Raw genomic sequence first — 27,810 nt, 5'->3', positions numbered from 1 at the left:
GTGGAATACAAATGCAGAAACCCTGAGTACTGGACAAATTGAAATTTTGACCTGATAATGGCACTAGATGAAAAGTCAGGACATCTCTTACACGATATTAGCAGTACAACTTCTTGCATTAATCAAATTGTCTCTAATTTAGCAGCAGTTTTCATATATTGGTCTAATAAAATAGAAAAAGTAATTGACACAGTCACATAGATATACACTCTCAAATTCTGCTAGAAGCCTTCCTTCCCCCCTGTTTTGAGTCCTGCTGTTAAGAGTGGTTTTCATATGTTAGTGAGTACGACTGCATTTGATCCAGAGGGAGCTGCGTGAAGTCTGACAAATGTCCTCAAGTGACGTCATTTGAATCAGCATCGGTTTGGGCTGGAGACAACAAGTTTGAGAATGAATAAAATGTGGGAAAGAAGTGAGCTCGCCAGTCCTCTGTAGAACACTCCTCATCTTTGAGTGAAGATAGAGGCTCAAGGGCACGTTAGCTGCTACTGGCATAACACACCTGAATATCTGACCCAACTGTTGGCAAACGTGTTGGAATATCATCAAGAAACATTTGTGTTTATTCGCTTTTTCAACCCTCATGACTGTGACGAGTAATCAATAGAAATTTACTACCCATAGAAACATTTTTTAGGTGTAGTTACTCCTTAAGTTTCCTGTAATTAGTGTTGATTATTTCACTTACATAAGACTCACTGTCTCAGGGTGTGTCATTAGTGGAGGATCTTCAGTTTCACCATCTGTAACCTGAGTGAGGACTGTGACTTGCCACTGTCAGTCTCTATAGTTGTGGAGGATTAAGAACGTTTACTGAGGATAAAGTAAGGGTATCCACTTCATGTCCATGGCTTTAGTTCAATGGAACTGAACTGATCTGACTGTCAAATATTGGTGTCATTTTACTTCTCAGGCTGTTGTAGTAATGTTCTGTGTCATTCTGTCCACACCTTCCTGCCCTGTGATCCTCTCAAGACACAACACAAGAGAGGAACGCATCACTAGATCATTTCACATGCTCTTATATCAGTACTGGCTCACAAAAACAACTTATTTTTTCATACAAATACTAAAATGTGGAACACAGGTCGCGTCAATCAAATATTTTCTGTCATTGACTGAAAACAGTGATGGAAGAATCTGAAACTTCAAAACTCTGTCTGAGGTGGCGCTGGTCATCCTGGTTTTGGTCTTTCTGGTCTTCATTGTGCAGCAAGGGCGGTCTTTATAAAATTAATAAAATTACAGCCGTGAGAAGTCGTCTGTATGAGGCAAAGATGCAAAACCTGACAGTCACTTCTGCGGCAAGCCAGCACCCTGTTTAAATCCATGGAGGAAGGTTTGAGTTGAGGTCACTTCTGTTCAGTTTAATTGATTGTCAGTGGTTTGTTCATGTTTTAGTTGTAGCTGTGTAAATGTTATCGTTCATATTGACTCTGTTAGTTCCCTCTGCTGTCACTGCAGAAAAAAAAAATCATCTGCTTCATATGCTGTTAACATGAAAAGTGACGTACACTCAGTTCTTTTTGAAAATTAAATGCTATTAAGTAGGACATGTCTCATTATCATTAGAATTGAAAAATAAAATGACAAGTAATAATAGACTATAACAGATGTTCTACGACCCTGATCAGCAATAACCTATAACAATCTAAAGCACATTTCAAACAGTACCTGATGGAAGGACAGTCAGCTCATAGACAATTTTACTCTCTAGTGTCTGTACAGCTGCTTGTGTTGTTCATTAATATGTTGTTCTTGTTCTAATTGTAACATGATTCTTTCTGTGTTGTTGAACAGGGACCTGCTGTAAACCAGTTTTTAACTGAGGCAGACCAGTTTAAATGTTTCAGTGTTACTTTGAATCTTTTTCTGTAAAAAGAAATGCTGCTCACTCTCAGCTGCCCACCTGCACTCACCTCTATCATCTTACTTCTTCCAGGTTGTGTGACATTTACCACCTATGCATCTCTGGAACTTCAAAAGCCCCATGACCTCTCTGCTCTTAGTTGAAGGCATGGCTGTGAGAGTTTTATAGTTCCTCGGTTTCTAAACCAACCCTCTAACCTAAACAAATCGCTACATGACTATGTTTTCATGTGTCATATTTACAGAGAGGGATTACATCAATGTCATTGTTCTCTTTTTTTATTTTTCTTCTTCTTTTCTTTTTCATTTTATTCCTCCACACCAGCGACAGTCAGAGCATATTTTCAGGTTGTCCGTCTGTCCGTCCCATTCTCATGCACAATATCTCAGTAACACCTTGACGGAACTTCTTGAAATTTGGCACAAACATTCACTTGGACTGAAGGATGAATTGATTTGATTTTGGTGATCAAAGGTAAAGGTCAGTGTGACCTCACAAAACACTTTTTAGCCATAGCTGAAGACTTCACAGCAATTAAGCCAATATTTCACACAAATGGTTCATATTTTTTATGACTCTGGATAAACAGGGATGTGACCTGAAACTAGCCTGAGTGGAGGAGTTTAACTTTTTTTCTTTTTTCATTTTCCTCTTCTTTTTTCATTTTTTTCTTATACTCTTGTGATTTAATGTCAGTGTCCAAAACAGTGTTTCATGTATAAGTAATTTTCCACCACAATGACCAAAGCCTTAATCATGGTTATCAGAGTTTGAATAATTTTTGTAATATGATACAGGCACCTCTAATGCCGTTATGTATGGCCTCACATTAGGATCAAAACGATTTTGACCTTGTAGGGTGATGAGTTTCTCTTTTAAGTTTCTTACAACCAAGCAACTTCTTCTACTCTTTATATGGGGTTACAACACAACAGCTGCTGAGCTGTATGTAAAACAAAAATGAAAACAGCTCATTTCGTTAGCTTTTCATTTAAACAACAATAACACAATATAATCATGATTCCACTCAGAGCTGGCAAATAATAAATACAAAATCTAAAATAAAAGTGACCAAAAACTGAAATAACACAGTTCAACATTTGGTGCACTTTCAGAAATTTTAAACTATATTTATATATTATATTATAATTGTATGTTCACAGTTTTCCAGTGGAGTGTGAAATTACAGTGTAATGCACATTTCAGGAGGCCTTGTCTTTCTCGTGAATGATTTAAATAGTATAGTTAACTTGGATTGATCTGACTTTATGTTGTATGTCCGTCTCCATTATAAATTGTGTCTTTGGGTGAGGGAGTATCATAACCAAATGAAATCTGAACACAGATGTCATTTACACACTCATGGAGTCAATGCAAATGACTTTTTCCCATGATCATGGAAATAAATCCACATAGAAAATTGTAGACAAGAAGATACTTGTCATGGCTTCCCTCTAAAGTCCTGCTGTTAAACAGTGAGTGAAGAATCAGAATCCAAACCTCAGCTCAGTGTCACTCTACGTCTGTGCTGTCAGCTGGGTGGCTTCATCTTCTTCATCCTTACTAAGACAGAGTGACAGAATAAGAGAAGAGGCTCCAGTAACTAAAACGCTGCTGAAAATAAACAAGTGGCTCTTTGAGTTAGACCAATTAAGATGAGCAGGATAGCAGTTGAGTTTCTTCTGTGTTATGATATGTGTGTGTGCTTAGATAAGTTCACTATAGTGCTCTCTGTGTCACAAAGCTCAGCTCTGCTTTCACTGTATAATGTGTCCATGTGTGTATGTCTCCACATGCTGCTTCTATGAGTTTGTCACAATGATAATCCATCACTGAAACATACAGGCTTGACCATCTCTTTGACAGACTTTAGTGACTACAGTGTAATCATGACTGATAGAAATAGCCAAGTTATAAACGAAGGATATAAATAGTAATAAATCAGAATGATCCTTTAAAGGTCCATATAATATAAAGGTCTCTGTCCATATGTTGTGTGATTATAAAGCAGGTCTAGGTTCTATAGTAATACTGTGAAGATATCAAAGCCTCAGTCCACAGAGAAATGCACACAGCCTGTATTCAGAAACTGAGCCTTAAAACCAGCCGTCAGGACTTCATCTCCAGCTGGGTAGACTATTGTAACAGTCTGTTGTCTGGTCTTCCATTAGACACCTTCAACTCATTCAGAACGCTGTTGCCAAAATTCTAACAAGAACCAGGAGATCTGAGCACATCACTCGTATTCTTAAATCTTTGAACTGACTATCAGTTACCTACAGAATAGATCTGTGAGGGGGCGCCTCAGTAGCTCACTTGGTAGAATGCGTACCACATAGGCTCAGTCACTAATGATGTGGGCCCAAAATACATTTCTGATCTCTTTGAAGAATGCAGGTCTTTAGGAAGCAGTTAGCTGATCGAGCAGGGAGTCAAAAAGGGAGAAGCTGCTCCCAACTACTATGCTGCACACACGATGTAAAATGTGCCCCAACTCTGGCTGCTCTGCCCCTCTCTTGTGCCTCACTTCACACAGTGTTTCTCTACTGCACTTTTACGTATTGGTAGTATTTGGGGCAACTTACAACTTGTAACTGTATTTCTGTATTTATTTTCCTTTTTCTTTAATTTTACCTGTTTTTTAAAATCTGATTTTATATTTGTCTCTCTGTTTTTTCTGTCTTTTTTGATTTTATTTAGATTTTTATTACTTATTGTTTCTTATGTCGTTCTAATGCTTTTCTTTGCCTTTGTAAAGCATTGTGAATTGCCTTTCTGTTTGACGTGCTGTATAAATGAAGCTGCCTTCCCTTGTGTAGAACAGCAGGGATGTTGATAGTAAAGTGGCTGTGATGTTCTTTTCAGACTTGATGTTGGAGTGACGAAAACAGGAAAGAAGAGGAGCACCAACCAGCGCTCTGCGTCCTGGGGCAGTGCTGACCGGCTCGAAAAGGCATGAGCACAAATACACACACATTCAGGCCAAACCTCTTGTTTGATGTACAGGACGGTAAATTTGCACATGGTGCTTGTATGAGGCTCCATGAACTGAAGTTTCCCAGACACCCCTTCTCTTTTTCCTTTCCAGCCTTTTGTATACATGCAGCAGAAGTAAAGAAATATGGTATTAAGTACTGAGAAGATGGAAATCAGAAACATCACTTTCAAGATAGCACATTATATATAATGAACAAAGATCCACGGTGGTATCATCTTATACATACATTGGCTTTGATAAACTATCTTTTAAATTATATGTCGAGGAACTCACAAAATATTTAAACAAAAGCTACATTTTATTCACAATGACACAAAAGTTATCTTTTACACTCAGACAAGAATTACATCATTTGACAGTAACTCCACCAAGCTTACACATCAAAGTTTGTTTGTAGGTGTCAGAGAATACTAGTGTATGTGAAAATGTTTTATGAAGTCTCTTATGTCTCTAGAGGGAGCTGTTGGTTGGGGCTGAAGATTACAATTTAAGAAATGAAGAAAATCAGGGGGTGCAAACCCACAAACAGCAACAAGCAAAGTTTAAGGCCTGACAGAGCCGAGCAAAGTCACCTCACTACTGTTGAAGGAGTGAGACCACGCCCACACTTGTTTCTTCACCACAAAGCCTGAGATGTTTTGGTGATGGTGCGCTCAAAATTTTGCTGTTTGTCCTGCCTTCATCAAATGTGAGCAAAACTCTGTGTATGAGCAGGGGATGCGCAGGATGTCTCCAGTGAGTTCAGTCAGGATTGTTCAAAATCAGCTTTGGTTATGAACAAATATGTGCTAGGTCACGCCCACTTGTACCAATTCAGGGGCTGCATCCTTTGGAGGACGTGGTCTACGAAAGAGTGGTCCCTCCTAGACCATGAAGGCGGAATCAAAATGAGGTGGTCTGGCCTACGGAGGATTTTCGCTTTGCGTCACCATTGCTTCACACAGTGCGGCTCCTGTCGCCTAGCAACCTTGACAACACGTAACTTTTTTTCACAGAAGCATGAGGTTTTAAGACCCATGGTTTTAACAGTTGTACCGTTAGCTGTTGAACTGAGCTGAAACACAATACTTACATTTAATAGTGTAATCCTCAGGCTCTCTGTCAGTGTTCTTTTTTTTTCATTACCGGCGCACAATGAATCTTGAGAAAAGAAAAGGCCTTAAGATATCTACCAAGCCCCGCCCTCGCCTAACATAATTTGATTGATTTACCAAATGTTTCACTAATTGAACAATAATGAAAGGTCCATGTTAAAGAACCAACTGCATCAGAAGTCAGCCCCCCATCATCACGTTTTCAGGTTGTCTGTCCGTCGTCCGCCCCCATTATGACTGAGGAATGCAGCCGTGAGGCGGTAATTCCCACACCTCCACCCAACCCTGCAGGCTGGTTCCACACACAGACCTGCAGCTCTTTATACATCCATGACACAGACAGAGAGCAGAGAAGCGAGATGACGACAGTGATGTCACCTGGTCACTGTCTTTTTATAGAGTCCCACCCTCACTCTCTGTTTGCTGTTATTGGTTGGGGGCTACACACCCACTGCCCAGAGGTTGCAGTCCAGAAATATGTATCTGACACACTGAAATAACAGTTGTAGATATTAAATATGACACAGCTGACACAACTTTCTTTAGCTACTTAATCCAAATACTGAAGGTCCTCTGCATGTGGAAGTCTTAGTACAAAGGAGGTTGTGATACTTTTTTATCTATGTTTTCATCTCTTAGTTACATTGTTGAAAATGACATGATGCTGTTCTTGAGAAATCATGGTTTAGTATCAGACCTACAAGTTTGATGTGGTGAGGAATTAAGTGCAGTTGCTGTAATTGACAGTTTCCTCTGTATAACCTCCTGTGTGACATCACAGGTGTGGTATATGTGGCTTTATGGTGCTGATGGTGCACGGCAGTGACATACTCACATTCTCTGAAGCTGCACCCTGCATGAAGCTCTCAGCTCCACCCTGCTGATACTCAGCAGCGGCAGGGAGGTGGCAGATAACGCTATCTCACTCTTAACTACCAGCTTCCTCTCTTTGCAATGGCTATAACCTGCCGCAATTTATGGTCAGCCGAGCCCCAGCTGGCTCCTCTCCTTCTCCTGCAGCAAAGAGAACTATGAGGACTGGGTGGATGACAGCTCAGCCCTCATTAATGTGTGCACAGGCACCTTACTGAGTTACACGGCTGCAGAGGAGGAGCAGCACTGACACAGATTCTTCAGATGTCAATACACGAGGTGCAAGGAGGAAGAGGAGAGGGGACAGACCTGAGCAGTGCAGCTACATGAGAAAACTCAGCTGGAACATTAGTGTGAATAATAAGACTTCTCTGTCTGATCCATCTGTATCTGAATAATGGAGCAGGTGTGTTGTCCAAGCAAACTCTGTCTTAGTCTAACTTAGAAAACTGTAGCTACAAACTTGAGGGCTATGTGTGGGGGAAGGGGTGAGGTAGGTGTGTGGTCATTTTTACATTTAGCACTAGCATACACCATAAAATATTGATGTATCATTGAACTATTAAATGGAGTTGCTGCAGTAGTCTGTTACCAGAGTTACACACACTGATTACAGAACTTATCCACTGTCCCCATTGTCTTTTATCATGTTTTTTATAGACATAAAACCCATTTTGCCACTTTAAAATACTAGATCTCAATATTTTGTCGAATGCTACAATTTGACTTAATTTATTAACAACTTAGATTAAAGTAAATATGCTTGCAACAAAGCCCATTAAGGACAACAGAAATCTAACCATGCCTTAACCTCCAGACTGAAAAATTAAGCCAACACTCAAGTGCCAAAAACTGCAGTTCTTCTAATGACCACCAGAGTCTGGCTCCAACAGTGAGTCAGTCCCAATAGACTCTCATGTTAAAATGTCCAACTACAGCAGAAATAAACATGTTTACAGCCTGGAAGATACTAAATCTGACACAGCTGACACAACTTTCTTGAGCTACTTAATTCAAATACTGAAGGTCCTGAATCAAACCTGTGAAGTTGATCATCTTAAATTATTGATATGATATAAATCAATCTAACAATCAGTTAGATAAAAGGCGTATCACTGTAATGTGTCACTCCTTTACATCTGCCTGGCTGTCATGAATGAGCGCTGTGCTACATCAGTAGCTGAGGTGGACCAAATCCAGTAGAGTACAATAAAGAAAGGATCGAGTTTTGATACTGATCCAGTCACCACTCTGCGTGTGGAAGTCTTGGCACAGAGGAAGTCGTTATACACAGCAGTTTTGGTCTCTATAGCTAATTTCCTCATGACAATGACATGAAATGACAATTTCTTCATGACAACTGTTCGGGGGGTGATTTTTTTATATAACTCACCTGTTTACATTTCATTAAGGCTTAAAGTGAGGGCGTGGCCTCTTTGAGTGTCAGGTTGGTAAGCGTATGTTTGCCACAAACTGGCATTCAATGAAGTTTCTGCTCCACACAAGCCCCTCCTCTTTGTCCATTTTTGGATTCACTGGGAGTTAAGGGCGGAGTCAGACACTGCCAATATGGTGACGGTGGAGCAGCTCATTCTGAGCTTCAAAACTGCTCTTTAGAAACTTGTGGGTGAAGTCCATCTTTATTTACAGTGTGTGAATCTAACTTACTATAAACAAAAAGGAAGCTGATCTATATTCAGATTGTTGACAAGTACTAATCTGAAAACAAACACTATAATCCTCCTCTCTCCTGTCCTCCTGACCCTGATTAGTGAGTAGTGTCGTGTTAACTCACTCACCTGCTGCGGGCGAAAAATTCTAAAACTGTGTTTTCACTTTGTCATTATGGAATATTGCATGTAGATTGATAAGAAAAAATGATTTTCTACATAAGAAAATGTGAAAAAAGTGAAAAAACGCAGCATTTTATCATCCATCCTGTAATAGTGACTTTTCAGGTATTTTTTTTATTTTTATTTACTGTCCCTGTCTAAACAAATGCTGTGCATCCTGAACTCCAGCCTCAGCTCAGCTCTGTCACATCAGAGTATTGAGTCATTTCCCACAGTCCAGCAAGAGTGTGCTGAAGCTGCCGTGGTCAGTGTTCCTAGTTTCTTCAGGTTCTGATTGTGATTCAAACTGTTAGTGTTTTTATAGAGTGTGCACCAAGGTCTGTCTTCATCTAAGCTCAGAGACCCGACAGCTTTATAGAGCTTCCAGTGGGATCTTATTGACTTGTTTCAAGTCCACTTACCTGCTTCATGTTTATATTTCTGGATGTGTTTCCTCTGTCTGCTCGTCCTCCAGCAGATTGCAAAGCTTCAGCAGCAGCTCCAGCGCGGTGAACCAGGAGGACACCACAGTGAAGACAAAGACCAACTGTCCCCCCTCCAGAACAACACCATCGCCCACTCCATCCTCACCAGCACCACCAACCACACCTCCACAGCCAACCACGTTCAGGTAGCGTTCTGCCTGAAAACCTTTATCACTGTCCTGAGGGTTTAAGGACCAAGCTCAGATTGAAATATTCAGTCACATGTGTGTCTGTAGACAGTAGCACACATAATCATGAATCTGGTGTGTGTACAGTCATCTTATAGATGGAGGGATTACTGTTGCTATAACCTGTGATCATGAATGAGTAGACTAAGTAGCTTACATGCTATGAGTGAAATGAGGGTATTATACTGTACATCTCTTATAATTCCTGTGATCAAATTCACCATGTGATTTAAAAGTACAGGTCTTCTTTAACAATGGGCCGGGTGATTCTCAGTCTCTGGCCAGAATAGAGTCAGTGTGTTCATCATGTGTTTATTCCTCTGACGTGGACCAGAGAAGAAGCTTAGATCCTGAATATCTATGAATATGAATGTTTTTCTTTAAAGTCTGGTGTGTGTTAAAACTCGACCTTAGAGGCGACTAATGTGTTAAACAGCTACATTATATGTAGTTATAGCTTTTGCTCTAAAAGCTGCTGATATGATAATGATTAGTACGACTGTGGCTGATTGATCTGTCCACTATGTGATGTCTGACTGATGAATTTCAGAATAAAGGTCGTAGTGTTGGCTGCAACCAACAGCAGCTATAAACAGTGAACATTAGCTTGATCAGGTAGCAGAATATGAAGTGATTTGGTGAAAGAGTGAACAATAATGTGGTAACAGTGGAGACCTCTGCTGGTCACTTTAGACAACACTATCTGGGAGGGACCACACAGTGTGTTTACACATATTACAGTTTTTCTGAAAAGCTTTGATGCAATTCACTCATCAGAAACATCATTCTCACAACTCTTAATGCAGTTCTCAAAACAGTTCATGCATTTCTCCTAACACTAAATCGCCAGTGCAAAAGCCTCTAAAACAAAACCTTGTTCACATGTGTTGAAACATGCAAAGTCAGTCAGTCACTTCAACATTGTCACTAATGAATTAAACCTTTTCACCGGAGCTTCAAGACTTAGACTCCAAATGTTTTGATGTTTTGATAAAAACCTGACTGACTTTAGAAAGAGACAACTGCAAAAAATACAGACTAAAAATGTTTAACACTGCATTGGTGTTTATTGGTCGTTGAACAATTTTAACCTCTTAACAGATCACTGTCCTGTCATTTTAGAACACTGTATGGAAATGTTTATACAAGCCTATGGAAAACAGAAGAGCTTTAGATTTAGAACATGGTGTATCCAAAAAAATTGTTGATGTTTTACTGTAATGATATTTTCAATGCAGTGTTTCATTTTGCAGCAGATTCGTGGCACTTTGCATTCTGTGTGCAATTTATGGATGTATGTGTAGAGTTTTGAAAAAAATTAGACCTAGTTTAGAAAATGTGTAAAAGCAGTTGAAAAAATTAGATTGAAAACACTGATGCTGCAGGACAGTATCAAAGTGAGTGAGAGGTCTGTCATTCTATCTGATGCAAACAAACTGTTTTCATGAGTTGTCAGAGTCAGATGAGAAATGCATCAACACGATGAGAAAACGTCATTAGAAGTGAACTATGTGTGGATACAAAGGAGACTTGTACAAATACAATGAGAAGTGCTAATTAGTGTGAGAAAATGATGAACTGTTTTGAGAACTGCATTAAGAGTTGTGAGAATGATGTTTCTGATGAGTGAATTGCATCAAAGCAATTGAGAAAAACTAATTAATTATATTCACGATACACAAGTAAATATTCACACACTTCTGATAAAATATTTTTCATGTCTTAATGCAAAGAAAAAAAATATCTTTATCTACCTGTGCTTGTAGAGTGGCTATTCTATCCTCTTGACTTTTATTTTGAAATATTTACCTTTACTTCCACCTGTCTACCTTTCTACATTCTTAAATTCAACAAGGAAACATGAAAAAAAGGAATTTACAAACAGCAGAATTGTTTCTTCCAATTTGATTTTCACAACAAAAACAGGAAAACAACTGTTTTTATGTTTTCATGTTTTTGGTTTAAAATGAAAAAACAAACTGAAAGTGCACTGACCCATTAGCCAAGTGATTTCAGTCTGTGGAGAAATAATTTGCAGGGGCAGCAGTCAGCTAAACTGGTGGTCTCTTCAAGTCCAACACTAAACTGGCAATCACGTTGTATTGTTAATGTATTGTTATGCAGAGGTGCCACAAACTCGTGACCCTCTCCTCCAAGTGAGTCTCCAGAGAGAAGTTTCTGAAATTTACCAAAGTCCAGGTCATATTTTAGTGTTTGTGTGTGTGTATACATGTTTTTATTACCACTTTGGGATTTCTTCTGGTAGAAACACCTTGTTGGCATGAGACGTTGTCATGACAGTACTGATGACGCAAGATGTCATTCCTGAGGTCCTGGTTAAGGTCAGGGGGTCAAGGTGAAGGGTAGGGGTCCACATTGAATGTCTTAACAAGGATAGCTGCACGAACTCTGTGTGTGTGTGTGTGTGTGTGTGTGTGTGTGTGTGTGTGTGTGTGTGTGTGTGTGTGTGTTGTGTTGTGTTGTGTATTGCAGCACTTTTCCATGTCGAAGTCGGCCCAGATGCCGCTGTCCAACATCACAGTGCCAAAGCCCTCCATCTCGCGGGTGCCCAGCAGCATGGAGGGCATCAACCATGAGCTGGAGAAGGTCTTCATCAAAGACAACGGAGAGAAGGAGGAGCTCAAGGTGAGGCTCTGTTTGATCCACGTTCATGCTGAGACGGACTGTGATCATCCCAGTGTTCAGTAAACCTGTTTCAGTCTAACTGACTAACCTGGACCGACTTGCTTCTTATCAGTATTCTGGTCTCACCCCCTGCTGTCTGTCTCCTCTCGGTCTCTGCAGTCCCTGGAGGTTCCTGATGGGCGGCGAGCACCCTTCCCTCCCCAGCAGCGCAGCAGCAGCACTCGCAGCATGGACACCCAGACTCCCTCAGCCCCCGGCCGGTCCAGCAGCTGCTCCAGCCTGTCGCCTTGCCCCTCGCCAGCTTGTCCCCCAGGATCACATGACGGCAGTCCCTACTCCACAGAAGATCTACTGTACGACCGCGATAAAGGTAAAGAACATTGAACTGATGACCCACTAAAGCTAAAACACACAATTCTTGGTCCTGGATCAAAACACAACTCAGTCTGACCTTCGGTTCAGGTCACACATCAGGTTACTCCGAGCAGCCTTACCTTTTTTTGAAGGAGCTTCCTCACATTAATGCTCAGAGTTTTTGGGGGTATCATTATCTGTTCAATTACCATTTGTTAGTTTCTTTCAGTTTGCAGTAACAAACGAAACTGCAAAAGCCAGTCGACTGAGGACGACTGCTCATCACATTTTAAGAACACACAAGGCAGTACATGTTGTTCTTATACAGATTAGACAGATCATCATTTTTTTTATTTTGCCCATGATGAGCAGCTGTCAGAATGTTGGCTAAAAAGTGACAGTCTCTAAAACATATAAACAAAATCTACATAAGACTGACATTTATTTTCAATACTAGTACTGATATGAAACCTGGTTTTCAGTATAAATAGTAATACTGAGTGAACGACTTCTAACAATAGAGATGCTACTTTTTGTCCAAACATAATCAGTTATAAGAGAACTTACATAAAATACAGTCTAACCTTGATTATCAAACTATGATTTAAAGCTGCACTAAACAATATTTTTATATTAACAGTGGGTGAGATGTCGCTTGTCCTGACAAATCACCAGAGAATTAACTTTTTTAGCTAGTGTTTTAGTTTAGTTTTCTTATCAGCCTTGTTCATGAGTCCTACGCAGCATGGAAAAGTATAGAATTTGACTTCAGTAATCTCCAGGTCTGGATAACTATGGAAAAAATCAGAGCATTGAAAAACTTTTGTATATTGTGTACTATTTTCTAAAATATGAAACTTCTTTCTGAAACTAAGTTAATCATACATGGTGTTTGGAGCAGGCAGCCAGCACAGTCAACATATTTACCACTGCGTGAGAGAGCGAGATCAATGTCATAGAAAGCCAGGCAAGAAGTGTGTGGGAGGAACCTGAGTTAAATTTCAAGTGTCATAGCAAAGTGTCTGAATACTTCTGATATTTCAAGGGTAAAGAGGAATTTAAACAATTTTGACAAAAGGCTGCAACATAAAATATGAAGTGGTCTGAATGTTAGGGAGAAATCTTATCACCGGTGGTTGAGGTATTTCGGTGAAGAAAGAGCGCTGGAGTCCAAGATGTCTCATGCTGACGATGTTTATTTAAGCTTGATCAAGGACAAAGGAGGAATCATCAATAAAGACTTCTGTGCATGATACGCTCCATATTCGGTCAAATACCTAAAAGAAGAGGGAGAAGAAGGATGTGCGAATATGCTATTGCTCCATTGACTATAAACAAGGAAACATGATTTACACACACCCATGTGCTGATTCTCACAACACCCAGCCACTTGTTACTGACCAAGGTCTTCTGTTATCAATCTTGGCACCAGCAGTATCAGCAGAAAACCACAGCTGTGTCTGGAGGAGTCGCCTGAGCATCTCTATCATATGTCCTACGAGCTCCACCTTCCAGCCAACAAGGGCAGCTTGAGGCAGACCCTCACAGGAATGGAGAACCCCTGAAACACCACAAGTGTTAAGGGGCTCACGATGGAGGTCCTAAATCACATGTGCCTGCTCACAGGAGCCAAAACCCCCCCTTATGTTGACCAGAGATGGACAAAAAGACCCCTGCGCTAATTACTCTAACCTAGAGATGGGCCTAAGGCCAAAACCTCGATGACAGGGAGGAAAGACCTATTTTCTATCCCTATCTCATCCAGATGTATCCTTATTAATGTAAAGAGGTACTTTATGCAGTTGATTAACTTGAGGTAGTATTAATATCAAAACACACTTAAAGAAGTGCAAACCAAAATAAGAGTTATATGAAATCACAACAATCAACTTCAAATCAAAACACAACAAACAAATCAATTTCTAAATCATATCTTAATCAAGCAAATGCAAGCTGAGGTATCCGTGTGTCTTCAACCCTTGTACAGTAGAGGGTCACCACCATGGAGAGGTTACAAGCACTTACGAAGCATGGTGGTATGGAATCCATCATGTTGAACCATCCTTGTTCTTCCCATGTGATGAGATATATTAACCTTCAGTGTATTCTTTATTTATTGAGATAGTATTTAATCTATTGTAAATGTCATGATGTCATGATGCTCTCTTCATATTGTTACAAAATGATGAACTCTGCGATGAATGCAGGTGCTGAGAGTGTCTGATTATGTCATCTCATCAGATTAAAACTTCAATTAGCAGCATCTTCATGCTTCATGAAATCATTCAAACGAGGTTTCTAAGTCACATGCTACTGTGATTATTATAATTGAAAACAACAAACAATCAATCAAAACTTAATTTTTCACACCCAGATTATACTGAAATTACTCAAACTAAAACGTATTTAGCGTATAAAAGAAATTACACAAATCACACAAAATAAAAAATTTAAGAGCTAAGTTTATATGGAAATAATAAGGAATTGTAGGAATCACCCCAAATTTATTTCAACCTCTGATTTAGTTGCTATAATGCTTCTCGTCTCTGGGTCCATTTTCTCCTAATCCTTTCAGTCATCGTTGTCAGTGATGTAATCAATACCTAGTCACTGTAACAAATCATCAGGGTTCAAAGTCATAATATTTAAATAGCAGATGCCTTGTGGATCTTCATATGGAATGCATCGATACACCTTGTCTAAGGATGGGAATTGCAGTCCTTGGTCCACCACCGCCATCATCTAAAATGGATCAAATGAGAGAATATTTGCACAGCATTCATTTTTATTTAGGTTTTAAGTCAAAAAAAGAATCTGTTGTTAAGCCTGGCCTGCATGCGTTATGTGTTAACATAACCCGACATTCCCCATGAGCTGAGGAGGAGGGACGGGGAAGACGTGCCGGAACGGAGTGACGTGCTAGGAGGAGACGGTTCATCATGGGGAACGTGAGATCTCTCCCCAATAAGATGGATGAGCTAATGGCACTAACCTGGCATCAGAGGGAATACAGAGAGTGTAGCATCATGCTGTTCACGGAGACATGGCTGACTGCACTAACCCCAGACACTGATGCCAGGTTGGACGGTTTCCAGCTGTTGCAGGCAGACAGGACAACTGAGAGTGGTAAGAGGAAAGGAGGAGGGCTGGCAGTGTTTGTGAATGATAGATGGTGTAACGCTGGGCACATTACTATTAAGGAGCAACTCTGCAATAAAGACACCAAGCTACTAGCTGTAAGCATGAGGCCACTCTACCTGCCGAGGGAATTCTCACATGTTATCACATGTTAGCAGTGTACATTCCCCCCCTCTGCTAACGCTGATGCGGCCTGCGATGTCCTCCACTCTGTCACAAGCACGCTGCAGACACAGCACCCTCATGCCCTCTTCCTCATCTCTGGTGACTTCAATCATGGCTCTCTGGACTCCACTCTACCCACATTCACCCAGTATGTCACTTGCCCCAGCAGAGACATTTATTATATAGGTAGATTGTGATCTGCTGTGGCATTACTGCCTGACGCACCTCCTCCGGTGCCCTTGGGTCGGCTGGCTGCAGGGTCGTCAGCCGGGTACCACCAATCCACAACGTTTCGCCCTTTTAAACCTGGAATATCTCCTGGTGGTGGGGCAGTGGCTGGGACATCTCCCTGCCACCCCCTGCAGCCAACCCCCATGCTAGGTGTTACTCCAACTCTTGTCCTTTCTCCTCAGCCAGAGCCAAAAGCTGCACTTCTCAGCCTCTTCAGCCAGGTATTTCAGGGCCTTCTGCTGGTTTGCTCCTGTTACTCCCATGTCCCTCATGAAGCGGACAGCTGATGTTCCGATAAAGCCGTGGCATCCTACCTCAATTGGGTAGATGATGGCTCTCCAAACGGCCACCTCGAACTCAGTGGTGAATTTAGAGTACTTCAGCCTCTTCCTCTCTGAGGCAGCCTCCAGGCCCTCTTCCCACGGGACAGTTAGTTCGATGGGGAGCACAGTCTTTGTGTCACTGGACCACATCACTATGTCAGGGTGGAGGCTTATGGTGGTGATCTCTCTGGGGAACTGAAACTTCCTGCTGAGATCAGCTCTCATGCTGCAGTCCTGAGTGGCAAGAACTGACCTTTGTGGAGCTCTTGGTGTTGTGTTTGTGTTGCCCTCACCTTCTCTGACAAACTGGATGTGATGGTCTGCTGGATGACCTCTGCCCATGTCCAGCCTGCGTCTCTCCAGCACCTCGGCCAATTTGGTCAGGACCTGGTCGTGTCGCCACGTGTAGCGTCCTTGGGAGAGCGTGATCTTGCAGCCTGATAGGATGTGGTGGAGGCTTGCATTTGGGCTGTTGCAGAGGGGGAAGCACTCACACAAACCACAAGTGCAAGTTCAGTGGGCAAGGGAGTGTGTCCTACGTTGCCCTGATGAGTAAACTGAGCTATGACTGCGGGATCTTCCACAGGTCTGCCATGCTGATGTTTCTGCCAACAACGCCTCCCACCTTGTCTAGCCTTGATCTTAAAGCACTCATTCTCCATCCTTGTCAGATGTTATAACACTGGACCTACTCTATGCCAACTCAAAGGAGGCATACAACTCATCACCTCTCCCTCCCCTTGGGAAGATCAGACTACAACCTACAACTGGTTCACCTCCTCCCTGTGTATGACCCTCTTGTACGCAGGCAGCCAGCAGTCACTCGCACTGTGAGTTGGTCTGATGAGGCTAACGAGGCTTTAAAGGACTGCTTTGATTCAACTGTGTGGGAAGTGCTTTGTGGTGACCAAGGGGAGGATATTGATAGTCTGACACACTGCATTACGGACTACATAAACTTCTGGTGGAAAATGCCGTACCCACCAGGACTGTACTGTGTTTTTTGAACAATAAACCCTGGATAACTCCCGACATCAAGGTCCTCCTTAAACAAAAGAAGAGAGCCTTCAGGTTGGGAAATGAGGAGTTGAAGGAAGTGCAGAGAGAGCTGAGGAGAACGATCAGGGAGGGAAAGAACAACTACAGGAGGAGGATGGAGAACAAGCTGCAGCTTAACAACATCAGTGTGTCTGGGGGCTGTCGAACCATCTCAGGCTACAAGGAACCCAACTCCCAGCCTGCAGGAGGGAAGGAGGTGGATGAGGCAAATGACCTGAATCTCAATAGATTTGATAAGTCATCTGTCCCTTCCCCCTTCCTGTCCTCCCTGCAGCAGCTATCACCTTCTGAGCCCCCTGTGGTCTGCCCCACCCCCACCCCAGCACCCCATCACACATCACCTAGCTCACAAGCACACACATTCACAACATCCCCTGTCTGCTGCCCTTCCGCCTCATCCCCAACCTCTAGCACACAGTCACCTTGTTCCAACCTGTCCCTCACAACAAGCCAGGTGGGGAGAGAACTCAGGAGGATCAAGGCAAGAAAGGCTGCTGGTCCTGATGGCATCAGCTCACAGCTCCTGAAGTCCTGTGCTGATCAACTGTGCAGGATAGTGGAGCACATCTTACAAGTACCTGGGTGTCCACCTGAACAATAAACTGGACTGGACTGACAACACTTTTACGCACTGTACTAAAAAGGACAGAGCAGGCTGTATCTGCTGCGGAGACTCAGGTCTTTTTTGGAAAAGGCTCACAGACTGATCAAGAAGGCCAGCTCTGTTCTGGGATGCCCCCTGGACCCAGTGGAGGTAGTGGGCAACAGTAGGATGATGGCTAAGCTATCATCTCTTCAGTAACAGGCTGCTGCACCCACGGTGTGCGAAGGAGAGATACCTCAGGTCTTTCCTTCCAGCTGCAGTGACCTTACACACCAAAAACTGACAATAAACCATGTGCAATACAAGTCATCTGCTGCTACTTTTTGTATTTTGTATCTTCTATATTTAGTATTTAATTTTACATATTATATTTAATTTAATTTTATTCCATTATATTATTTATCAATCTGTTTTTCTTTCTTTGTACTGTCCACTTACTGCTGTGACGTGGGAAATTTCCCCACTATGGGACTAATAAAGGAATATCTTATCTCTTAAACCTTGGAATCACCTCTTTCAACAAACACTTCATAACTGTTGGTGCGTCTTCTTTTCTGAAAGAATGTGAAAGAATCTTTTACATTAAATAGTGCATAAGATAGTTGAATTGGGATAGCACACCCCTGTGGACCAATAAACAAACATTGCTCACTCACCAACCCTTGTTGTTGATTTAAAAACCAGTCAGCTACCTGTCTGTACTGCTCTGAAGGGTTAATTGTGGCTGTACAATGGCAATGTAGAAGACACCTCATAGCAAACATCAATGCTGCGCAGGGTGAAGAGGTTTTAGCAATTGCTTGGATACTGGGTACTGTGAAAGTGGAGAGCATGTTAAAATTTGGCAGAGTCCAGCAATATAAAAACAAACCTTCTGGCCGTACAATGGATTGATGCATGTAATTTACATAGCAAATTTCTCCCCATGAGGTTGATGGGACTTTTATCTGAAATCAAGAATGAGTGTTTTACATCAGCACCTTCAACATTTATTTTAGCATTTTGGGAGAAAAACACCAGAAACACCTGCAGTTGTGACAAATTGTCCGTTGGTATACACACATTTTCCTCTGTTCTCACAGTAGAGATAGTCGCACCACTATCAAAATGTCAACAATAGCACCATTAACCTGAACAGGTATCATTGTTTCTTGTCATTGCGGATTAGTGGAAATTTGAATTGTCATTGCTTGCATTGGAAAAAGTTGCTCTGTTCCTGTTTCTCCTTGGCCTCCCTATGGTTGGTGATAGTATGTGTTTTGTGCATTATCAGCTGGCAGAGGCGGAGGAAGAGGAAGGGCCGGTAGAGTTCCTGGGGAGGAAGAGGAAAGGGTTCCCTGTTTTGAGTCGCTGTATTGGGAGCCCAACTATGGTGGTTTTGATTAGGGGGATACAGAGGATTAATTCTGTTCTGTTGACGTTTACTTCTACATTCTTTAGCCCAGTGACCTGGTTTACCACATTTGTGGCAGTTTCCTCTCCTGTAGGTTTTACCATTTGTGTTGTGCTGGTTACTTCTGTCTTGTGAGGCATGGTGATTCATTTGTTTATTAGTAGAGGGGAGAACACACCGCTCCTATGCAACGCCATCATTTCGTTAATGGTTGTTTTCCCGTCTATAGTGTTCCAATCAGTGTTTGAAAGTTTGTAGGCTGATGCAATCTGTGGTCTCATATTTTGCAGAAGTGTTTGCACAGCAAAGAAATCATGATCATCATGTTTTATTCCCGCATTAGTGTCCCACACTTATGTGAAATGTTGAATAAATTCAGGCATGGTTTCTTTAGGTCCCTGTATACAGTGAACCACTTTAGAGAAATCAGTTCATTGGCTTGCACATTTCTTTACCGCCAATTTGGCCTCATTATTCAACCAGCTCAACAGCATTTTGGTATAGGCCATTGATTATCCTCTGCAACATCTGGAAATGTTTACATAATGACCATTCTGCGCCATATGTATATGTGAGCAGTTGTCACACATCATACTAAACAATTTTAAACACTAAACAGTGCATGCCTGATCTAGCCACAACCAATAGTCATTAGGATGCGTGATCAGATTTGGAGCTTTGTTTGTCTGATCTAAAGTTTTGCAGAGGATTTTGCAGGGGTTTGCAGACAGGCGTTTCACCTATCATTATTTTTGGAGTACTGAAGTGTGCTGTTTTGGATCTATGAGTTCCTGCATGACCTCGTCCACGTGGGACAGTGTGTGCATTTCTTCTCGTGCTGGGTCTGAGTGTGTATGTGTGTGCCATGTCATGTTCAGTCTCTGCTCCTGTGTCCTTGCTCCTTTATTTTTTATTTCATTTATTTATTTATATCGCACCTTTAAAAACAAGGGTTTACAAAGTGCTTTAACATAGAAGCATAAACATGCAAGAGAAAGAACTCAAACAACAGCAGCGACATATAAACCTATAGGAGCCCAAGCAAGCACCTCAAGCAACACAAGCAACACAATGGCAGAAGAACCCCAGCAACATATAAACCCAAAGAACCCAAGCAGGCAACCCAAGCAACACAAGAACCCAGCAACATGAATTGAGACCAGGAGGACCAAAGTAAGATGAAAGATGATATAAGCAGGGGATAGGAATAATAAAAGGGGGTATAGGCACTAAAACAACATAAAGCAACAGAATGAGATAAAAAATAATGAATACAAATAAGGGCATAAGGGGTAAAAATGGTAAGTAACAGTAAAATAAGGCGAAGAAGCGATAAAGGGGAAAAAAACAAAAAGAACACATAAAAACATTTGTAAATAGATAGGACAATAAGGAATAAAATAAAGATAAGGATAAATGAAAGCAATACAAAGAAATTGAGGATGTTAGGGAATTCAAACAATTACAAGAGTAAATAAAATATATGATAGGATAAGAATTAAAGGATGATACAAAGACAATAAGAAGATGACATCACATAAAAGCAAGCCTGTAAAAGTGAGTTTTAAGAAGTGACTTGAAGAAGATGTCACTGATTCTGCACACCTTATCTCCTTGGGCAGGTTGTTCCAAAGCCGAGGGGCCCTGATGACAAAAGCACGGTCACCTTTAGATTTGAGCCTTGACTTTGGAACGACCAGGAGAGCCCCGCCAGAGGATCTAAGGCTGCGAGGTGGCTCATGAGATGTCAGCAGCTCTGATATGTAGCTTGGAGCCAGCTTTAAAAGTGATTTTACTGATCACTTCTTAAAATCTATTCTAAAACTAACAGGAAGCCAGTGTGGGATGATGTGATGTTGTTTGTTAAAACCAGTAAGAAGCCTAGCTGCTGCATTTTGAAGTTGGCGGCGAGACAGTGCTTTATGGGTAATTCCAGAAAGGAGAGAGTTGCAGTAGTCAAGCCTGGAGGAGATGAGGGTGTGGATGACTTTTTCTAGGTCCGATTTGCAGAGTGTCATGTTCTATATACAAAATGTTGTTTCTCTCCCTCTCGTGGGCAGGATACAGAGAATTTATTTAATTTTGGAGACGGTGCATAATTGATAAAAACATGACTGTACAACTTGTTTATTTGTGAATCAAAGGTGAGGTTGCAATCAAATACCACTCCTAAATTCCTTAGCAGATAGAGCACTAAAGCTGTTCTCAATGAGATGGGTGGGGTTAAGTAGATTGAACAGTATTATTATGATTTTGAGTGTTTCAGCTGAAGAAAGTTTTCAGCCACCTGACAGTTAATATCTCTGAGACAGTCTTTGACAGCAGCTAGGCTTCTAGGGTCGTCAGGTCTCAAGGGGAGGTATATCTGTTTGTCGTCTGTGTAGCAATGAAAGGAGACATTGGGGCACTGAATTATTTGGCCCAGAGGCAGCATATAAATAGATGATAAAATCGGACCTAAAACTGAATCCTGCGGTACACCTCAGGCAATGTTAGAGGTAGAAGATGAGTAATTACCTATGGTGACCAAAAAGGTTAATTCTGAGAGATAAGAATAAAACTAAAAATAAAATAAAAGTGCAGTGTCCTTGATACCAACCCAATTTCTAAGATGATCAATTAAAACCGTGTGATCCACTGTGTCAAAGGCTGCACTCAAATCTAAAAGAAACAAAATGACACTCTCCCCTCTATCTGCTGCTAAATGTAGGTCATTTGTTACCTTAAGGAGGGCCATTTCCGTGCTATGGCAAGCTCTAAAACCAGATTGAAATTTCTCAAAGAGGTTATTTTGAGACATGAAAGATAAAAGTTGTGTAGAAACCAGTTTTCTAAAACTTGGGATAAAAATTGAGGCTTTGAAATTGGCCTAAAATTGTTAAAATCAGAGGGGTCAAGGTTAGGTTTCTTTGAAAGAAGTTTAAAAGCAGAAGGAAAATGCCTTCTTCTATGGAGCTATTGATAATTAATAAAAAGCTGGTTCCAACTGTGTTGAAAACCTCTTTGAGAAACTTGGTGGGAATAAAATCAAGACTGCATGTAGTTGATTTCATGTGGGATATGGTGTCAGATAAAAGTGACAAGGACACAGGCTCAAAACTGTGAAAATAACTGTTGATTTCCCTTCTAGTGTTATTTGTTGCCTTATGTCCTTAACTTTATTTGTAAATTAGACTGAAAACTTATCGCACATTCTGGGGTTTGAAAGATTTGCTGAAATCAGATTAGAATAAAATGCAGCTCTTGGGTCTTTAACCGCCTTTTGAAAGTGTATCAATGCATTTTTCCAGATTTCGTAAAATACCTGCAAACCAGTTTTCTTCCATTTCTGTTCCTTTCTTCTACAGTCCCTCTTTAAGACCAATATTGATTCTGTTAGCCAAGGCTAGGGAGACCTGCTAACCTTGTAAGGAGCAACAGAATCCAGGACAGACTGACAATTATGATTAAAATGTGAGACCAGCTCCTCTGTATTAAAATTTGGATGAAAGGCAGTTGAAGAGGCAGAAATAAAACGTTCTGAAAACTTGCTAGCAGACATTGAGTTAAAAACCCTGCGGCAGACAGGTGCGTTGTTCATAAAGCCGGCAGGGATAAAACCATACTGAATAAAACTGCTTTGTGATCTGACACACAGATATCCTTGGTCTCAAAGTTGTCAGAGCTGAGACCACTGCACAAATCTAAATCAAGAGTGTGGCCCTTTGAGTGTGTGGGTTCTTATATTACCTGGGTGAGGTCAAAAGATTCCACGATGTTCATAAAATCTACAGTAAGTGTCTGAGGCGGACAGCAGACATGTATGTTAAAATGATGACATAAATTGTTATCTACAGACCTGAGTGAAGCCACTCCTCTCTCTGTCTGGCTCCATGTTCACTCTGCTGTATGTCATTGTCCTCATAGTCTCCGTCGAGAGCAGTCACATCTGGGTCTGAGTCTTCACTTGAGCTTGTGTTTTCTGTTTTCTTACTTCAGCTTAATCTACACTTTGGTCCCACTGGTTGTTTAGGACGGGTTACCTATTCCTACACTGGTCTTATTTGTGTAACTTCTAAGTTCCCTTATGTCTGTGTGCTTAGGCTCTGGCTCCTTTTCCTCAACCCTATCTGGTGGTCTAACCCAGGCTACTCCCACGTTCGCCTCATCTCTTTCTGTTGCTGTAGTATCTCTCTGCTGTTGTGAGTGGGTGTATTAGTGTTAGTAGCACTCAATTGCAGGCAGTTAGTAATGGTCATTCTGTTTTCTACATGCTCTGGCCATTCCAATCTAGAATCTTTCAAAGGTTTTGGCAAATCCTGGGGTGTAACAGCTTTAGCTTGCCGTTTCACCCAGCCATGAATCATTACTTTTGTGCACGCTTTTATGTTATCTGCATGTTTTTGTTTGATCTTCATCATTTCTATGGCTCTTGTTTGCAGCACACTCTCCATCATAGGAATATGAAACGCAGTCACACAGTCAGCTATTTCACACACATTGACCCCGCATCTCTGATTAGCAACTGACAGCCACATACATTCCTTGTATGAATAATTCCAAGACCCACATTGGGGTTAACCTTCACAGCAGCCACTGTCAATTTGTCTGCCTCAAATGAACCACTTGTCCATTCACACATGAGAAATGTGAAAAAACATAATTCCACCCTTTCAACCTGCCAACCAAGCCAGCTGGCACTTGCAGGGAAATCATGAAAATGTGCTACAGTTTCCTGTGCTGGTGTGTTTTTGACATGTTTATCAACGACAGGTTGACTTTTGACTGCCTGTTGCTTATTTGTTGTTTAGTTTTTATTGCCTTTTTTACTTTTTGGTGAACTGACCAATTCACCTGAAGACTCAGCCTTGTTTTTTCTGCTTTGGACAAATCGTTGCCCATTATGCATCAAATAAAAATGCATAGAATTCAACAACATTTCAGCTGCATCAAGGTCTCAATGCTTTATTCCTTTATCAGTGGTGCTGGTTTGAAGGTTAGACAAAATTAGAATGTATTTTGTCCTGTGTACACAACTTTTTGTCTCTATTGGCGCCTAGGCTTCCATGATCAGAAATCCTCTATGTTTCCCATGGGACACAGAGCAGGTGATCTCCGACCTTGGTTTTAAATGAAAATAGATCTATTTTACTTTACCCCAAAAACGTCTTTTCTATGGTTTAAACCTCAGGTGAGCCCCTGTGTCGGGTACAGCCTGGAGCTGTCCCAAAAAACCACAACGGCCACTCAGTGGCACAGTGGGTGATCAGAAATACACACCCCATTTTTTAACCGCTTAAACAATTTAATTCAATTTCTATTACAGTATTATCAAATTGCTTTGAAAGGTATAGGTTCTTTAGCCATTAACTGTTTCTCCCAAATTAAAATTATACCGTTTTCTTTTGATTTCATCAAACAGACATGGTAAGGCATGATTTTAAGGTTTTGCACTTACCAGGCTGTAGTTCTGTTGAAATCCTGTTCGTGACGCAAATTTGTTAGGGAGAAATCTTATCATCGGTGGTCAAGGTACTTCAGTGAAGAAAGAGCGCTGGAGTCCAGGATGTCTAATGCTGAGAATGTTTATTGAAGCTTGATCAAGGAGAAAGGAGGAATCATCAATACAGACTCCTGTGAATGATGTCACCTCAATTCTGAAGAAAGAACCCCTGTGGCTAGTCTTGATGCAGATCACCATAGATAACTTACGCTCTCTATTCTGTCAAATACCTAAAAGAAGAGGGAGAAGAGGGATGTCTGAATACACTATTGGTCCATTAACCATAAACAAGGAAACATGATTTAAACACGCCCAGGTTCTGATCTCAGAACACCAAGCTACTTGTTGCTGACCATCCAAGGTCTTCTGTTATCAACAGAGTAGTAGCAGTATCAGCAAACCCACAACTGTGTCTGGAGGAGCCACCTGAGCGTCTCAAGGCCTGTAAGATTTAATGCAGTAGCTGTGGCACTGTGACCTAGGGCCTCACACTGACTTTTTACCCTGAGTTAGTCATTCACAGTGTACAAATAAGAAAATTCCCTTACACTGAATATTTTCTGAATGCACAGTAATAGCAGACATAGTCAGAAAGTAACATGCATGTTAACTATTTTAAAACCGTTACATAATAAACATCCTATTTGTCCTCAGATGTCGAATATGGTCTAAAAAATCTACCGACAAGTCTGGAAAATTTGGAAAGTTTTGAAACAGGAACGGTGTAGTTAACCCTGCTTGTTGAAACGGTCAGCTGTAAACCTCTTGATCCTCATTTAAATAAAAAAGTGTCCACACTGATTGACTCTGCCACCTGAATAAGTAATTTGGATGTGGAGTCTTCATTTTATTAGCCTTCATTACATGTTCAGTAGGAACCAGTGCCATAGACAGCGTAGGAGAGACGACTACAACAGTGTTGGATTTCTCTTTTCATTGGATTTGTTGACAGTATTAAAGATTTAGAACAATGCCAGTTTGTCCCTTAGGTTAAAAGTTATAATCTGTAACTTTTCCGCATTTTAAAGGTCTAAAAACTACTAGACCCATGTTATTTTTTGAGTTGTGTTCTTACATTATTCCAAATATTTCCATCAATTTTCAAATCAGAGAAATCTATGATTTGTCAGTATTGTGTTTGTCTGACAAAAGCTCACTTTTTCACACTTTTAAGCCACATTTTTCGCTACACTTTTTAGGCCTCGTCATTTTTAACAGTATATTTTTACCAGAATATTTTTACCGGATGAAGGATTTTGGTCACGGACGTCTGGATCTTAAGAAAAAAGCTGAGCAGATGTTAGCAGCAGAAATGTGAAACTGCTTTATTCAGTGTTTTGCCTTTTTTTTTTAATCATGTGGGGCCTCATTTATAACCATTGTGTACGCACAAAACAGGGCCTGAAAGATGTGTACACTACTTCCCAAGCAAAGGTTGGCATTTATAAAAACAAACTTGATGGGGAAAATGTGTGCACCTGTATGCCAACTCTGACCCATGCATACGAACATTTTGGAGAATTAGCGATGCAGATTGTGACGTGGTGAATTGAAGCCAGATTGTAGAAATTAAATGCTAGAGCCCTCCCATATTTAATTAAGACACATATACCTACATATTTAATTAACTAGTACTGTGCATATATAAGCATGTACATACATTTTCATATTGTTTTGTGTGTTGCAGTGAACACAACTGTGCTGTGAAGCTCCCATGATCCCACGCTATTTCACAATGTCACCAAACTCCTTCTCTTGTTATTGTTTTGATTGAGAGACACCTAGAGGTAGAAGTTACAGACTGTGTCTTTAAAAGCGTCACATGAGACAGGAGACATCGAGTGCTGCTGAAGGGGAGAGTCAGAGTCAGTGTAGGTTTAATACGCTCAAATACTTCATGAGACAGATGAGTAGAGGACAAATACTCCACAAACACTTCGAGAAATGCTGCTGCCGTTGATGACACTGACACCTGTTTCCACCCTGTGTGTCTGTGTTCACAGACAGTGGAAGCAGCTCACCACTGCCCAAGTTCGCCTCCTCGCCCAAACCCAACAACAGCTACATGTTCAAGCGAGAGCCACCAGAGGGCTGTGAGAAGATTAAAGCTTTTGAAGAGATGAGGTATAGAGTGATATTTGTGTTGAGTTTAAACACCTCCCTGCTGCCTCGGCAATGTGTGATCCTCACTGACACTACTTGTGTTTCTTTGCAGCTCAAGGCAGTCCACATCGGCGTCAGTCCCCCTCTTCTCCTGCCCCGACAAAAACAAGGTCAACTTCATCCCGACAGGCTCGGCATTCTGCCCTGTCAAACTCCCCGGCTCCCTGCACCTCATTCCGGCCTCAGAGCCCGAAGAGGACGACGCGGAGGCAGGCCCCGGCTCAGAGCCCCAAGGGGCTACACTGCTCTATGGCGCCCCCTCTCAGGTCTCCACGAGCACCAGCACAGACGACCCTGCGGAGGAGCCCAACATGCCCTCAGAGACTGCAGACCCCCAGACAGACAGCCCAGCCATCAGCTAGACCTGAGCAGAGCTGGCCTCTGGCTCCGGGATACATGCTAGCAACCACCAACCATCACCACTAACTGTCCCACCAACACCTCCCTCTGCTCTGCCAGGGGGGTTTCCGACTCTCTGTGCTGACCCCTCCATTCCCTTCTATCTCTGCATGACGTAGCAACAATGTCCTGATTAACCACCACCACAAAGACTTGCCACCTTAATCTCCTGTCCTGCATCATGCACCTGTTGTTGGTAGAGAAGGACCTGATGGTTTAAGGTTTTCAAATGCAGACATCGGAGGAGGAATGGAGAGTATTTGGAGTGGGGGATGGGGATGGGGGATGGGGGGGGTAAACCTTGTAGTTTATTTCTGATTAAATTATGTGTTGATTTCTGTTTCAACAATCACAGTATGAATAAGCTCTCTCTCTCTATCTCCCTATTAATACATATATATATATATGTATATATATATTAGGGCTGTCAAGTGATTAAGAAGATTAATCTAATTAATTACATGCTTTGTGATTAATTAATCTACATTAATCGCGTATCAATATAATATT

At 41.4% G+C, this 27,810-nt stretch overlaps 1 protein-coding gene across 1 annotated transcript in view; it reads left to right on the top strand.

Moving 5' to 3' along the window:
* Positions 1-27,550, top strand: part of glcci1 (glucocorticoid induced 1) — a 45,311-nt gene extending 17,761 nt beyond the window's left edge. The window contains 7 exon segments of the mRNA XM_022746648.1: positions 4,739-4,765; positions 4,767-4,826; positions 9,146-9,301; positions 11,837-11,989; positions 12,149-12,359; positions 26,742-26,862; positions 26,954-27,550. Coding sequence (XP_022602369.1) covers positions 4,739-4,765; positions 4,767-4,826; positions 9,146-9,301; positions 11,837-11,989; positions 12,149-12,359; positions 26,742-26,862; positions 26,954-27,263 — 1,038 coding nt within the window. The 3' untranslated portion in view covers positions 27,264-27,550.
* Positions 27,551-27,810: the final 260 nt, after the last annotated feature.

This window comes from Seriola dumerili, unplaced genomic scaffold (assembly GCF_002260705.1).
Source record: "Seriola dumerili isolate Sdu_G_001 unplaced genomic scaffold, Sdu_1.0 BDQW01000108.1, whole genome shotgun sequence".
Classification (NCBI taxonomy): domain Eukaryota; kingdom Metazoa; phylum Chordata; class Actinopteri; order Carangiformes; family Carangidae; genus Seriola; species Seriola dumerili.
Note: the sequence above shows the minus strand (reverse complement) of the source record. Positions and strands in the feature narration are given on the sequence as shown.